Raw genomic sequence first — 17,346 nt, forward strand, 5'->3', positions numbered from 1 at the left:
GTTTAGACTAATTTGTTGGTAGGAGCTACAACATTGATAGCATTGTTCCCAAAAATGAATCGAGAAAGATCTTCTTGGTTGTCATCTATGAAGACCTTGAGTTCAACCAATGACATAGCCAATTTAGGTGAAGTTGGCAGAGTTCTACAAATGCAGATGTCCTGTAAATGTCCCACTCTTACATGTAATCTGTACATCACAAGACACCTCCTCTGAGGTCTGTGAATCAGCCACATAAATTTTTCATCTGCACATGGAAGGATCAGTACTACAGGAACCTCACCGTTGGACGGGTGCTAAGCTGGATGAGAACGAGGCACAGCCTCACCAAGAATGGTGTCTGCAGTCATCTGGAGGACTGGTGGAATGCCTTCTACCTCTTCATTCCTTAACTGAAGGCTTCTGCGGCTACTTAACCTTTCAAATTTTTTTGTTACATGTCAGAAGTAGAGACCCCCTCCCTAGGTAACTTTCATAACCATCTTCACATACCTTGAAAGAATTAGAAAAAAATGTCCTGTCTGTAAGAGCTGTGTTGTCTGTGTTTTTTGTTAAGATACTTTTTGTGCACATATAGACTTAACTAGAAAAAAATTCACAGAATCATGTTATGCCCATTCAGAATTCTAGGTGAAAATTACACATCAGATGACAAAAATCTCAAATCATTTGCAAATTCAATTAATATTTTACACAAACTGTTTATATTATTCTGTGAAGACTCACCAAGCCTGAGGCACTGTCGCATTAAGCCTCCAGAAGACATATTTTTTTCTGCTTCAATTTCACTGAAATTGAGAGAACTAGCAAATACCAGTACATCAACCATAGCCATAAGACGACTGAGGAAGGTCACTGCAGTTTCTGATGACATCCCTTGTGTCACTTCAATATTTTCCAACTCCGTCTTTAAAGAGAGATTTAAAGAGAGATTTAAATAGTTACAAAAAGTATATCTGCATATGAGATGCCTACTAAAATCATCTAAGTTATCCAAACCATGTTATTCAACAAGTATTTCTCAAAATCGGCAAAGAAGCTATGATCATCTTTACTGTAACAACACAGATAACAACAGTGATGCTTCTTTGTAATAAGACTTTAATCTATCACATGATAACCTAGTTATTACAGCTAACACCTTACCTAGAATGGATACCTACATCCTCTGGGAAAGATATTAGCTACTTAAACGGTTAGTGGCTATGGAAAGAGCAGTAACAATAAAGGCAGTGCACTTCTGAACCTGCAGAGTCTACTGTGTAACATTCTCACACACATACTACAAAGTGGTATCTACCTCTTCTGCATGCTGTGAAAGCAAACACTTCTGTATAACGTCCACTGTTTCAAGTACATGCATTTAAAGAGCAGCTTCTGCCTTCATAATCAGACACAGTTCAGCTTACCATACATGTTTATAACTGTACTTCTTATCCCCAATATCAAGGTGATATGAAAGAAAACAAAATGGGGAAACTGAATATCACTGGACCCAGTTTAACTGCAGTTCAAGAACAGTGACTATAACTCTGCAGGGGATCCATTTAATAGTTAACAAAATTATATTGCTAAAGTTAGTCACAGCAGCGGTGGCAAGTGAACTTTTTACTCATGGAAAACCCTTTAACCAATACTACTTTCAGGGGCAATCGGGATGCAATCTGTAGTTAACCAAGTCAAAAAACAAGCAAATAGAGAGAAGACAGAAAAGATTAATGACTGTGAATGTAAGGGAGATCTGTCTAATTATACAGAAGCTTAAGAAATAAAATGACTTAGGGCGGATGGCAAAATGGGTCTGAATGGACATTTGCCACTCAAGCCCATTTTAAAAGCTAGGTCATTATTTAAATAAAATGTGTGTATATGTTAACGTCTTAGAATTCACACATTTATTTCACATACACCTTTTTATGGGGAGCCACAGATGCATTAATGTTTTATATAGATTAGTTTTATGTACATGCATACATATTGCTGTAGTATGAGGTAGCTCAGTTTCGAACCTCAGCTTGGGCGCTGTTTTATATATATATATTTATTTTTTTCCTTGCTTTTGGGATTGTTACCCTTTTAAGAAATGTAGTTCATAATGACCAATCTGTTTTACTCACTGTTGTTGGTTCTTGTAGTTTTAATAGTTTTACATTAGATACACTTAGAAAAAATGCTGCATTAGGGTCTGAAGAAGTGGGGATTTTACTCTTGAAAGCGCTAACCAATTTGTTTTTATTTTAATAAAGACTGGCTGCGTTTCAAACTCCGTACTGGATTTTATTCAGCATACTCTACCGTTATGTTTACATGCAGTCACGGAACTCTAAACCAGTTGGTTACTATTTAAATGCGAACTTTCTCTAGGGGTTACTGCATTATCATTTAATCACCCAAGTTTTCTCTTTCATTAAGATGCCACCTATAAGTTATAAATTTCCGACTACAACTTACAAGTACATTTTAATAAGCTTCTGAATCAAAACATGCTACAAACACAGCTACTCAATACAAACCACAAAAAACAAGCAATCCTGGGCACAATACAAATACTAACACCACTCTTAGCAGACATCACAAACCAAAGTGATGCTGATTTCCTGAACTTCAACTATGTTCTAATGTAGGAATCTAGTCCATTCCAATCAAAGAATTAAAACTCCTAGACTTTTGAAGAAATTAATATTGGGGGAGAAAGTAGTTGATACAACAGCAATATTCAAATATAATTTACAAGATAAGTCAAAATTCATGTAATACCAAATAAAACCTGCTGAAATATTTATTAGTTATAACCTATGCTTTGAAATGTCAGGCCAAATCCCATAATTTAGTTCTTAGAGGGTTGTAAATGCTGATACACATTTCTTCATAGCTATGATCACAGGCACAGAGAAATAAAGCCCCGTCATGAGTCTGCATAGTGGCTGTGACCGTGACACAAAGTGCACCAATTTCCCCAAGGGGGCAAAGGAAACACACACAATGTGCTCTTCCAAGGAGGGGTGTGTGTACTATGTCTTTTGTTCACCTGGGAGGACTCTCACCGGGTATGAACAGGCTATTAATGATTCACACAGAAAAAGCTCTGATGAATGCCCCAAGAACAATCCCTTCCTTTGTTGCCTCTCAACCCAGTAACAGGAACAAATGGGTCAAAATGGCCAATGCCAAATGGGAAAGCTGATGGCTGGAAGGCAATGGGGGTGGGGGTGGGGTGATAAAAGTATCCATGTAAGAAATCATTTCTACAGAGAGCTGACAAATTTAAACTTCTTTATGTTAAAGGAAAGAAAATGAAAAGGTGGGCAGAACTTTGCCAGAACACATTCAGCATGGAAACCTTTTTGGTGTTTGCTTTTCTTTTTATGTGACAAATAAGAAAAAATACTTTGCAGCAGTAGTTGCTGAGCATCTATAACTGACATGGTTATTATTTATTTAAATATTGTCTTGAAGTTTAGACATACACATATAAACTTCATACAGATCTAATACTTCATTAAAATCAGATCCCATATGGCCAAAGCAGGTTAAAATGCTACACGTATTGCAAGTCACATGCAAAAATAATGGAAAAATAAAATGAAACTTACAGCAGCAGTACTAACCTTAGAACCCTGGACATGCAACAGACAACAGATCATGACAACACAAAAACAAAAGAAAAATATTAAAATCAAAACAAAGTAGAACTGACTATCAGAGCATGATAACATATTATAAAAGTATAATAGCATTTAAAATGTTCCCCTTATATATAAGCACACTGAGTTTTCTTCACAGTGGATATTTCAAAAATGCCCATCCATACTGGAAATAAAATGTGCCATTAACTACATGTATATGGTTAAGTACAAAGCAGACTTCAAAATTAATGGGATGCTACTAAAAGTCTGAAAATCAGACCCTGCTAAGATAATTCTCACACTGAGGAAAGCAAAAATCATAAATCTACATTCTTTTACCTAATAAACTACAAATTAGTAAGGTGGTAGCACCAAAAACAACAGTTTCTATTTGATGCAAATATTTATCAGATTTTGTTAAAAAGTTTGGGTAAACTAACAAATATTACCGAAGGTATGCTATTTACATAGTAAACTACCACTATCCCTTACCAACTGTTTCAATTAACCACCAAGTTCTAGAGTTGGAAAAGTGCATTGAGAACAGGAGTATGTTAACTTGGGTGCTTTCCTGTTCTTAAAAATGAATGCTATTTAAGAATCAACACACAATTAGTTCCAACATACACTCCTGGGAAAGCAGCTGTACCAATAACAGAAGTGTAGGCAGTCAAAATCAGAGAACAATGCCAAGTTACTATGATTAGTTGTAACAAAATACAGAGAATGAAAGCCAAGATCTTGAACTGTGAACAGATTTCAGCAAGCATTAAACAATTTGCCATGGAGAAGGCTCATTTGGGAAATAATGAAATGAAATGTGGGTAAACACGGTACAAGAGTTAAATGGCTTACAGTAAGAATTTAGAAGTTTCTTCAAAATGAAAGCACCTGAGCTGTGGCCAAAGGTAATAATGATTTAAACTACAAAGTTGACATTAGGCCTACATTTCTAGTGGACATTCACAATAATTAAACAGAAATAAGCCACCTGTAACATGAAAACCTCAACAGCAGAAAAATTCAGGTCTCATTAGTAACTTTCTAACACCTGAATATGTAATCACAGGGGCCTGTTAACTGACCAACAGTAGTTTATGCTACTGCAGTTTCAACAAAAATGTTTTGCCAAAAGCATTTTCGTTGACAGTGAATTGCCTTTTCTCCATTGTGGACAATTTCAGAGCAAGTACATTTAAGTTGGGGGGGGTTGGAGGGGTGTCCCCCACATGGGAGGTGCAGGGGGCTTACTCCCTTGCAAAAAAAATTCCTCACAGTTTCGCCAAAAGTGCTTTCAGTGAAACAGCTTAAGTTTCTGTTGAAGGAGGAAAGGGTATTGCTCTAGTGACATGATTTTGTAAGCAATACCTGAATGGGAACAGCTCAAAAATTATGAGTAATCCAATAACAAAGAAAACATTTGTAACTTTACAGAGGAATACATTATAATCCGCAGTGGTGGTGCTGCGGTAGCATTGCCGCCTCACAGTAAGACGCTGTCCGGTTCAATTCTCAGCTAGAGCGTCTTCTGCATGGAGACATGCGTGAATGGGCATACCTTCGTTGAAGGTTGTGCGTCAGGGCTGGCAACTCTGCATGTAAAAATCAACTGCCAATCATTAGCAGACCGGTGTTCCGCTGTGGCGACCCCTAACCGGGAAAAGCCGAAAGACGCAACAACAACAGAGGAATATATTACAATCAACTGGGACAAATCGAAAAATCTTTGAATATCAGCCAACCATGCAAAGATCTAAAATTAGACTAACTACTGCAGCAGAGTTCAGTGCAGAAGTACTGATTTATCGTGTTTATATTACCTCGTCGAAATTTTACTGCATCGAAGCAATAAATGTCAAACACAATTGATTGATGCAGTAAAATATCGAACGAGTATAAAGAACAAAAACTAAAGGGCATAGTCATGGGGCAAGCCCCCCTGCTACTTAAATATACCAACTCCGAGACCACACTACATTGAGGTAAACGGAAATCTCCCCCTACGGAGATTTCCATTTACCTGGCCAATATTCTTCGCTTTCGATATTGTCGTGCCGACAATATCAGATTCGATATTGTCAGCTTGCGACAATACAATATAGACCCGATTTATCACTAATCAGTTGATAAGCCAGCTAGTTAATAACTACCTGGTCTTATACCTGCACCAAAGGTGATCAAAACTAAAGATATTTTCTATGTATTATGGATGTGGTAATACACTCTCACTCAAGTGCCTTTCACCGGTTATGCACTAACCAATTACCCTCCAATTTCTCTTCACTTCACTAACTCCTGCACTCTTGTCTCCTCCTCTTAATATCCTCTCCCTATTCTACATTACTTATTTGTCTGCTCTTACCACTAAACATTTTACCACCTTTACAACAAAGCAGGCCTTGCGCATATATTGTACCCTATTACCATTTAGCAAATAAACTTTATACATTGGCCTCATATGTCAGTCTGTTTATTTTCTAAGCATAAAGACTTCAATTTTGTAGCCTTGCATTGTATCTGTGCAGCTTTTCTTCCCCAGGACTCTGGTGAAAGGGGCGGTTTGCTCAGCCAGACCCACCCTTGCTAACAAATGCAAACAAAACAAAAATACAAAACTGATTAGTCTTATCCTGACACAACCCATTTCTACAGCATGTGTATGACAGCAAAACTGCAACTGCATTTCATGTGCAAGGGAATACACCATTATCATGCTACCCAGATTTGATGGCAGAGAGGGAGAAAGCCATGACTGTGACCACGTGCCCAGAGGTAATTGAATGACTTGGGCACCTATCTGAGCAGGCAGGTGGGAAGTGAGGAGTTATGTGGTTCTACAGACTTGCCTCTCTTCAGTGTGTGTGTGTGTGTGTGTGTGTGTGTGTGTGGGGGTGGATACTGCAAGGGGTGCATGGCTGGAGTCTTGGTCTTAAGGTACACACCCCAGTGGACACCACAGACTGCACAACAGCATTGGTTTGGAGGTAAGCAGGGCACTCGAGGGGTTACATCACTTGCAGAAGTAAGTGATATGCCCTTGCTGATACTCACTGCACACCGAACCCTGAGGCAGCATACTGCGCAAAAAGAGTAGAAGTAGGGACTAAAACAAAAAAAACCTCTCTGCCATCACGCATTATGGCACTGCTCTGCTGTTCGACTCTCCTCCTGAGCGGAGTAAATGGGCTTGTAGGGCTCGACTGTCTGGGAACAGATGGGACTATATAGTAAGTGGAGAGGATGAAAAGAAAGCAAAAAAAAAATTTTCTTATCAAATTAGCTGAGCTCTATAGAGGACCCTCAAACATGGGGAATTCTGCATCTTTTTTTTCTAAAGAAGTTCTTGTATATGGGGACAAAAACATACCCATGACAATATGCTGTTATGCAATTATGAAAGTGTTTTTCCTCTGTGCCTGAAAGTCTGCCCACCATTCACTTAAGCACCTTCCTGCAACAAATCAACAACTATGAAGATTTGCAAGCACTCCCATTGCTATAAAGCAATACATGAATAAATACTTACCCAACATAAAGGGGACACAGCATCCAAAGCTGACTTGGGCCACCCCTGCCCCATGGGCATACAAGAGCAGCATCCCACACTCTTCAAGGAAGGCTACCTTTTAGATTATCTGATATAACAAAAATGCATCTGAGGTACACTTTGGCTGATCCTAAAACTGGTATAATTCAAACCAATAAAACCAAAATCAAGGAAGGGGCCACAACCTAATGCTGAAATCAGCATAAACGTTTACTATCAGAAACCTAAACAAAAAAAACAATGTCATGGATATGGTCAAGGGTCCTACCCAAGAAACAAAAATAAACAGGTCATAATGAGTCATCTCTTTAAGTAGGCTAACACAAGCTAGAGATATGTTCTCCCAAACAGAGCAGACCAGACCATGGTCCTACTAAAGAGTGGAATACCCTAAACCAAATGTCAGGAAAGGAAGGCAGGTAGTGCTTCCCATCCCAGTCCTCAGGAAGGTAACTAGGGGACAGATCAGAGGTGCACAACTACCAAAGGAGAGGAAACAACATCCTCAGGCAGAAATGCAAACCCAGACAGGCTCTTTTTCTTAGTCCAAAGTCACTGATGAAGCAAGGACTTGCAACTAAATATATGACTATTTCCCCAGAATCACCAAAGCATGACAAATGCTTAAGTACAGCACAGTTTACTGCTTTTGCTCTATACTGTATCAGTAGGATAATTGTGATTTCTGTCCTAACTGCACAGTCCCTACCTAAAAGCTGAAGTTGTTGTCAGAAAAGCTCACGTATCCTGACACTTTATTAATGTGCATGAAGAGTACACAATTACACACTGTCAAATAGTAGTTTAGACCTGAAGCCTTTCATGTCACTTTACCTTTTGTTTGAGAAATAGCCAACTGCAGCCACCAGGAAGCTTTGCAGGGTAAGGCAACATGTCTGAGAACTCCAATCTGTAAGTCTATAAATGAGATTTACTCCTATGTGCAGCACACCAAAGAAACCTGAAAAAAGTACAGAGTACTATGCTTTTACATGATGCATATGAAGCAACGCATGCCCGCAACTTTATAATACTTGTGAGACTTAAGCGAAAGGAAAATAACACTATTATGATGAGAGAGGTTTCCAAGCACCTGTGAAATGAAGAAGGATATATTTGCAAATTCAACAACTGTATTTAATGGCAGAAGTTTGCCAGAGAAATGATTGACACCTCTGTCACTGAATTAAAGGATCAAAGACTGAATTTAGTGAGCTGAATGTATGAAGATGCAGAATTTGATGGTATATAAAATGGCTATAGAACAGACAGGTGTTTATTAAAGATACTGGTGTGGTGGTACTTCTTGGTATGATGCCACGTAGATAAGCAGCAGGTAAGTTAATCTCAGAGTCGGGTGACTAAAAAAGGGATAAAAATAGTGTCAAGGAAGGCTTCATAGGTTACATAAAACTTCATTTATGTCAGCAGAAACAGTGAAACAAAGGAAGAATTATGTAGGGAAAAACAAAACAGAAGATAGGTTAAATAAGGAAAGAAATAAAGAAAGGCAGGTGCCAAGAAAACAGTGAGAAGAGATGGTTGAATCTGGTCAAGCAAACAGGGGTACCAACACCAACACAAAATAAAAGTTAGGATGAGATAAAGAGGAACTATGACAAACTACATTGCTTCCTATAATAAACAGCTGCAGAAAATTGACGAGATCTTTTCCAGTCTCTCGGACACCCTAAGGGAATAGAAAGAAGCGGGTAAGTTGATGAAGCAGAGAATTACCAAGCATGAGACAAAATATGAAGACCTGGAAGTAAAATTAACTGAGACGGAAGATTGTGCTGCAAGGGACAATCCTTCCTTTGCAGCAATTCCAGAACAAGTAGAGGGAAAGGACTGCACTGATTTTTATTAAAGAATGCCTCAGCAACTGGACTAACATGCACAAACAGGAGATCAAAACAGAAGAGGTTCATGAGGTAAATACAGAGACAAAGAACCAATAAGGAGTGAAAAATGAACGCTTGCAGTCCAAAGTCCATAAAATACAGTTTTAATATCCAAACCACACAAATAACACAAAAGAAACAAAAGGTTAAGCGCTTTTGTCCCACTTGGGGGACTTCATCAGAAGGAGGTTTGTGGTAAATACAGAGACAGCAGAGGTTTACACTGGTCAAGTTTGGGTCCCACCAAAGGAAGAAATAGATGCTCTCAAAATTGTGGAGAAATGGACAAGTGCTAAGAGTGGCCTCAGAGAGAAACAGAGATTACTTGTGGACAATGATTATTCTATGCACGCTAGATATAGTTGGAGAGCATATATTCCAACTATCCAGCTTGCCAGAAAGATGAAGTTGAAATTCAAGCTTTCATACCCAGCAAGTTTTGGATGCTCTGTTCTACCAGCCCCAAAATATGTCTGGATCTGTACAATGTCCAGTAAGATCTGAAAAGGAGAATGAAGGAACTGTAAGGGAAGAAGGAATGGAAGGAAAAACACAACCAGGAATGAACAGAGCAGAACAGCTAGTAAAAGTCCTGCAGGAATGCTACCCTACTAAGCCCTTCGCTCTGTTTGAAGTAAACTCACTGAAAAGGAGGAAGTAAAGAGGATGTAATCATGGAGTGCACTGGAATTGACAAAAGGAGCATTACAGCAGTTGAATGTTGGGGTTGAATGGGAAATTGTCTAAAGATGAAAGAGATGATACAGACTCAATGTTCTACTTCGATGTAATGAAAACTGGACTGAGGACGTGGTGGGGGGTTACTGTGCTGGAAAGTTCCATGAGAAACAGGCAAGTAATACATGATTTTTAATAAAGGAGAATAATTCTGGCAAATGGGACTGTTTTGCAAGACAGTTACATTTCCAGAAAAGGGAATAGGAACAGTAGGTGAATAGTTAAACTAGTATGCTGGTCAGGAAAACATACACAAAATTTAGAAAGGTAGACATGGACGTCTTAAAAGATGGGAGATGGTATCACTATGAAAAATATTTAAAACCAAGTATAAAAATGGCAAGGGGACAGGAACACATCAAGCCAACAGTTAGCAAATAATTGGTTAAATGTGAATCACGAAAGGGAATGCATGACTGACACCAGCCACAGATTTGAATGAGGGTGGTTTAAACCAATGGGTAAGTGGGGGGAAAGGACAAAAGCAACTAGACATAACTGAAAAGCAGAAGAAAGTGGGGTTTTAAAGCAATCAGACACTAGGTGGTACAGAAAACAGTACAGACAGCAGGTTTATGAGTAAAAAACAAATATAAGCTCATATAATGGTAAATTTGGGAGAAAGATGGAAGCGATAAGTATGTAGGGGAGACTGCTGGATAGGAAGAAATGGGATCCTGGCAATAAAAAGAAAAAACTATAAGATCAAAAGGGAAATGCACGGATTACAGAAAGTGTGAACTGAGAAGGGTAAGGCTTGGAAGAAAACACCAAGATGGGAATTCATGAGGTACTAAAAAGAAAGAGTAGTAAAATAGGAGGAAGAAGGGAAACCCAGGATGAGAAAGAAAAAGCACGATCTGAGAATACAGTGAATCAGTACTGAAAGAGGGAAAGTGGTAGGATACTGGATTTTAGACATCAAATGGGGCGACAAGGGAATAAAATGCTAAGCAAATATACTCTTAAAAACAAGAGAAATAGAATAAAAAATGGGGCAAAGCTACTGAGAAAGGGAAAAAAGACAGGTTGTTAAGAGGTGGACAAAAGATAGATAGTAATTACTAAAGATGAGTACACCCTGGCAGTGTGCCAAGGAAGCTATGGCTCGGAAACAGGAAGGTAGATAATACAGTTGCATCTTGTATATAGCTTATGGGGGAGATGTGGGAGGGCATAAGTTCAACCTAAGGATGTTAGATCAAACTGGAAGGAAAACAATAAGTGTGGTTAAAGAAGACACTTCAGTAAAAAAAAACACTATGAGACTGAAGATGTACACAAAAGGGGTAAACAAACGGATTAAGTCAGTAGACATGCCTGCATATAACAAACGAGTCAAACTGATGACTTGGAATGTTAATCGGTTAGATGAAGAAAACAAAAAGAGAATGAGTTGTGGCCTACATAAATAAAAGTGAGGTTTCAATAGTCTTCTGGCAACAGATGTACTTAAATGAAGCAGAATGTGACAAGTTTATAAAGGTGAAAAGGAGGGATGCTATACATGGCTGAGAAACAAGACAAAAAGTGCAGTAATGATGCTAATATGGAAAGATGGTTAATTTCAGATCAAAGTAGTACTGAAAGAAAAAAAAGGAAGATATGTAGGTACTACGAGGTATTTGGAAACGCAAAAAAAAAAAAAAATATTGTAGTTTCTGTTTATCTTCCTTCAAGGCCAACTATACAAGAAATAAGAGATGTATTAGGGTGAATTTTGGCATTCCAACAAGAACCGTTAGTGCTAGGAGACTGGAACCTAGTCACAAAAATATGACAGACTTATCAGGATGCCCAAAGACAAACAAACATGCAAAGGGAAGGAAGATTTCTTTATAACTACTTCCAAAAATTTTGTTTGATGGATATAGCTCAGAAAATGGGGTATAGGTAGAGAAAAACCTATTATTTGGAAAGATGCAGAATGTCGGAGAGTTTAGGCAGATGCTACATAAAGAAAGAACAGAAGAGAGTCTGTACAGGCCCTTAGGACTCATCCAATAATTATCTCAGATCATGCACCAGTAGAGGTCAAGGTAATGTTTTAGGAGAAGATTTAACAGCCTCAACAAAAGGTTGAGATCCCTCATCAAATCCTCTAACTAAATCTAGCTATGAAAAACAGAATTGCAGCAGATAGTAAAGACAGCCATAAGGCCTTCTATAGTTATGTAAAGAATCTCCATGGCAATACCCAGATTTGCTCTGAGCTACTGCACAATGGCACCTCCTATACCGAGCCAAAAGACATTGCCAATATACTGCCAGACAGATTCAGTGCCAACTTTACCCCTCCCCCCACAAAGGACCAATCACAATACCAGTAGACTGCCAGGCACCCAGTATTACTGCTGCACAGGTTAAAACAGCACTGTTCAAGGCCAAGAATACAGCTTCTATGGGACCGGACAATATCCCTGGCTGTGGTCTACATGAACTACAGAGTGAACTGGCACCTCACCTGTGTGAACTGTTGAATCATAGCTTCACCTCAGGCTTTTTCCCTGCCGAATGATGCACTGCTACAGTCATCCCTCTCCACAAGAGAGGAGTGACTACAGACCCCGGGAACTATCACCCCATTAGCCTGACGAGTCTGAAATGCAAAGCTATGGAACGCATCATCAGGGACCTAATAAGCAAGGGTATAGGGAATCTCCAAACTCTGGATCCTACACATTTTGGTTTTGTGAAGGGTATATCATGCCTGCTCAACTTGGTCAACTTTTTTGATTCAGTCACCAGAGCTGTGGATGAAGGCAAGGTGGTTCATACAGCCTACCTTGATCTGGCCAAGGCCTTTGATACCATTTCCCACTCAGGAATCATAGAAATATTCACTAAGCTAGGCATCAACCCTATATCACTAGGTGGGTTGAAAACTGGCTCACAGATAGAACCCACAGTGTGAAAGTAGCTGACTCCAAGTCAGACTGTCGACCAGTCATGAGTGGAGTCCCACAGGGTTCGGTCCTAGATCCTCTCCTGTTTGGTATCTACTTCTCTGAAGTCCAGGCCAACATGAAGGGACTCTGGCTGACAAAGTTTGCAGACGATTGCAAGGTGGGACTATTATTAACTCCCCAAGTGATGTTGCCATCCTACAAAAAGGCCTCCATGAGACAAACGACTGGTGCCAGAACCATGGCCTTAAGCTCAATGCCAAAAAATGTGTCGTCACCCCCCTTGGGAAAAACCCAGTTCCCTTGAATCAATGGTAATCCACTGAATACAGAAGGTGTTATAATAAGAGCTCTAGAAACACAGGTAGACAGCAACCTCTCTTTTGACCACCACATTGCCACTGTGGTCAGAAAGTCCTTCTATGTGACACATCTCATTACTAAGGTTTTGCATCCAGGAAGATAAGAGGTCATTGTCTCCCTCTACTCTTCCCTCATTAGACCAATCATTGAGTGCCCCACTTGGCATGTACCTCACTAGACACCTGCAACAACTGGAGAGGCCACAAAAGTACCTCACAAAGAGGATCCTAGGCCTTAAATACTTGTCCTATATGGACAGACTAAAAACACTCCAACTATTCTCTGTCTCATATCACCTACTTAGAGGCAATCTCTGCTTGACTTACAAAGCCATGTCTGACCCAGCGCGGTTAGCAATGCTACATCTAAAGAAATCCCAATCCCTCCACACCACACGCTCCAGAGACCTCAATCTCATTACCACAATCAACAGAACATGCTGGGGGGACAGGTTCATAACCCAGAGACTGCCCATGCTATGGAATAGGCTTCCCATACATGTCAAGTAGAGCACCTCACTGGCTCTCTTCAAGAAGAATCTTGATGAATGGATGGGAAACAGAAAATTCACCCTGGGGATCACTCTAGTGGCTCTACTCGACACAGGCACTAGGAACTACGGTCAGGTGGCATGATGCCGGAGTAATCCTATGGTCTAGGCTTGTAAAGGCTCCAGGACCATTAGCCTAGTACACACCTATGAACCTATGAGAACACCACTGCTGCTTTTTCACAAATTTTTGCAAGACAAAAGAATTCCAAGACTGGGTAGAAACAGTCTTAAAAGATAACCTAGAAAGTTTCAGAGCAAGGCGAATGAAGCACAGGTAATTAGCCTAGTAACAGTTATGAATCTAAGAAAAATTGGATAAATGCAAAGAAAAAATAAATACACAGCTAACTGCACCCACAGACTCAAAAAACATGCTTATTTCATCATGGTTTGGGGTTTCCTACATTTTAACACCACTCTGGGACTATTTACAGGTTTTTAAATATTTTATATGTAATTTCTGAGTCTGCCAAATGGAGTCTGGCATCTTGAAGTAATTCTGTTTGTTTAGTCTGCCTCCAGGTATCCCATAATTCAGTGCTTGTCTGCAAAAATTACATCACACAGGCCTCTTGCTTCCTACAGCTCCTGTCATTGCACTGATTTTACATGCATACACTGCTGTCTTTCAGTTAATTTTAAATAACATTTCATGCCATTCAATGACTACTTAAAACACAAACAGTGCAAATGCCGCAAAACAGACTTTCAAAATGCTTTTTACTGCTGCTTCTATTTACAATGGCTAAACTGCAGTCTTTTGTGAAACCTGAATTTGTACTACTTTGACTCTCCCATCCCCCTTCACACCTAACTTCCCTAGCTTTCAAAGTGCTAAGGGTAATTTGAGCTGTTACCTACTGTGATTGACTGTTCACAGCAGGAGACTTGACTCGTGAACAGTTTCCTTTTTCTAGCCTTTACTTTTTGTAGGGGTAGGGGAAGGACCAGGGAGCTGTGGCATGGGTTTTTAGGATGGTAGTGGGGATGTCAGTTTGGGGAGGGAAATGGCCAGAAAACTACCTGTATCTAGTGGCCCTGATGACATCAGTGAATTGGAGACTTTTACTGGGTGGGACAAAAGTTTTTTGAAAGTGAAACCAACACAGTACAGTAAGGTACTGTTTTAGTGGACAGAAACAGTCAACTTAAAATGTTTTAAATGTTGTATTGCTGTTTATTCATAGCAAAGTCAGTAAATAAGGAGAAAAGAGAGAGAGAAGTTGAGCATTTAATAATATAATCCCATTGTTGTCCTTTAAGACCAGAGATATATCGACAGAATAAAAAATAAAGACAGACAAAGGAGAAAATAGAGGTATTACAAAGAAAGGGAAAGCAGGCAGCCGTGGAACAGTACAAGAGCAAATATTAATAGGTAGACAACACATGGTGGAATAATTATGAGAGGTTAATGAAAGCACAGTGGCAGATCTAAAACTGCTGTACTTTGAAAATAGTCTGAAATGCATGCAAATGTTACCACTGAGACTTGGGTAACAGAGGGCATGATCAATAATAAAGTTAAGACTCATGCAGGAATAATGGCAAACAATGTTAAGGCAACAGAAAAATATTAGAAACTATTTCAGAGATTTATAAACATATGGGAAATAGGAGGGGAAGAAAAGATTAGAGAAAACTTTCAAACACAACTTCTCTGAACTAACAGATTAAGACAGATAGTTTGGTTAAACCTATAACTGAAAAAGATATCACAGAAGCCATAAGGCACCATAAACTGGGGAAACTGTGGGGCTGGATATCTTACCAATGAACGTTTGGAAAAGAAAAACTACAAGAATACACAGACACTTACTTAATCACATTCTAAATGTGGTAGAGGTACCCAAATCCTGGAAGGAGGCAGTGACAGTAATTATATCAAAAGGAATGATACAGACCCATCTCCATCCTTAATCACAATTACACAGTTTTTATGATAATACTGGCACAAAGGGTAGTTAACAGAATAACAGGTTTGGACCAAAAATGGTTCGTAGAGGACAGACATTTGACAATATGATGATGATTACTGATATAGGGAGATGCAGAAATATCACATAAGCCAGTAGAATTACTGGGACTAGATGCTGAAAAGCCCTATGACAGGGGTAAACAGATTTGTTTTTTTTTCTCACTAAAACATTAGAAGAATTTCACTTTCTAGAGATCGGAATAAATTTAATATTAAAGATTTCCCAGGGGATGTCTGCTACAAGTAAATATGCTGGGAGCCTGTCAGTACAACTATAACTATTAAGAGGAACTAGACATGGGTAAGCGTTGTCACCGCTTTTGTTTGCCTTATACTTGGAACCCTTAGCAGGAGGACAGAGTCAGGGTTAAAGGTGTATAAGCAGAAAGACATAAAAGAGAAACTGGCACATTTTGCAGATTATATAATCTTATATACAACACAAGAGGTAAAGGTGTACAACATATTTCAGACACTAAATAATTACCAGAAGTTGGTGGGACACAAGATAAACACTTCTAAAACTAAGGTCACAACAACAAACTAAGTTCACGCATGAATTGGTGCAACATTTCTCCTATTTATGGGGACATCAAAGAATGAGATCCTTAGGGATACCGCTAATGAAAAAATTCACAAGCAAGGAAGGAAACGTGGGATGAAATAAAACAGACAGTAGTAAACAGTATATCAAAGTGGAAGACAACGTTCATGGAAGCAGACGGTTAAGATTCAGGCTCTGAAAATGTCTTCAGTCCTCTTAATATTGTGTGTTGGATAAGAGTACTTCTACACTCCAGGCGTGAAATTTGGAAAAGTATTAGTATGAAATTATGAGAATTCATCTGTCATATAGGAGGGCTAGAGTAATATGGTATTGTTTACAGTTGCTACTGGAACAGGAAGGAGTAGCATTACTAGATCTGAAGGATTACCATTAGGCTACACAGCTGAGGCTTAGATATTTGCTATATGATGATATACACAGGGCAAAATGGAAAGCTATGATACTAAGTAAGGAGGAATGCATGAAAAGTACGGAATCAGCAATGTTCTGGGGGATGATGGAAAAGGAAGGAGGACAGACAGCAAAGGGATTATAAAAACAGTTTACTCAAATATTAAAAAAGAAGCAAATAAAAGAAGGAAGGGGGAAATTATCTGCAGGATGTGAGACAGGAATTAGCAGAGTAAGATAAAGGGTAAAAAGGAAGGTCTGTCGTAACAAAGGAAAGCAGAACTGTGATATTGGGAACAGATAAAGTTGGTGGGGGATGGAAGGAGTGGGATGAAAAGAGATAGATATCCAACTTAAACCTATGCAGCAACTTGCACACAAAGGGCTAATTAAAACAGGAAGGGAGAATGAAAGACTTACAAATAGAGGGGATACACTGAAGCCAGAATGAGACAATTAAAGAGAGGGGGAGACAGAGAAATTAGTTTTGAGGAGCTATGTGGGGGTTGACAGAAATGAGAGACAGGGGACTTAAAATATGAGTGATGTAATAATGCACAAAAACTATACAGAGAAAAAAACAGACAGAAATGTGTCTAGCTCCCAGAATTGCAACAAAAATAAAGAAAATCCAGGATATTTGGGTGGAAGTGTTTGCACAAATATTTTTACACAACAGCTAAGCTTCAAAGAATGTTTTGTCAAACGGAGAGCATTTCCTGACAATTCAATAAAGTGTACATGCTAAGTGTTCAGGAACATCCCTACCTTGC

General features: G+C 39.1%; 1 protein-coding gene across 1 annotated transcript in view; it reads right to left on the minus strand.

The window, feature by feature from the left end:
- Window positions 1-17,346, minus strand: part of NBEA (neurobeachin) — a 4,581,458-nt gene that overhangs the window by 2,742,000 nt on the left and 1,822,112 nt on the right. The window contains exons 28-29 of the mRNA XM_044072852.1: window positions 3,594-3,617; window positions 727-907 (exon numbers count right to left, since the gene is read on the minus strand). Coding sequence (XP_043928787.1) covers window positions 727-907; window positions 3,594-3,617 — 205 coding nt within the window. The remainder of the gene's footprint in view (window positions 1-726; window positions 908-3,593; window positions 3,618-17,346) is intronic.

The sequence above is a fragment of the Protopterus annectens genome, chromosome 5.part1 (genome assembly GCF_019279795.1).
Source record: "Protopterus annectens isolate FY-2018-M chromosome 5.part1, PAN1.0, whole genome shotgun sequence".
Lineage (NCBI taxonomy): Eukaryota > Metazoa > Chordata > Ceratodontiformes > Protopteridae > Protopterus > Protopterus annectens.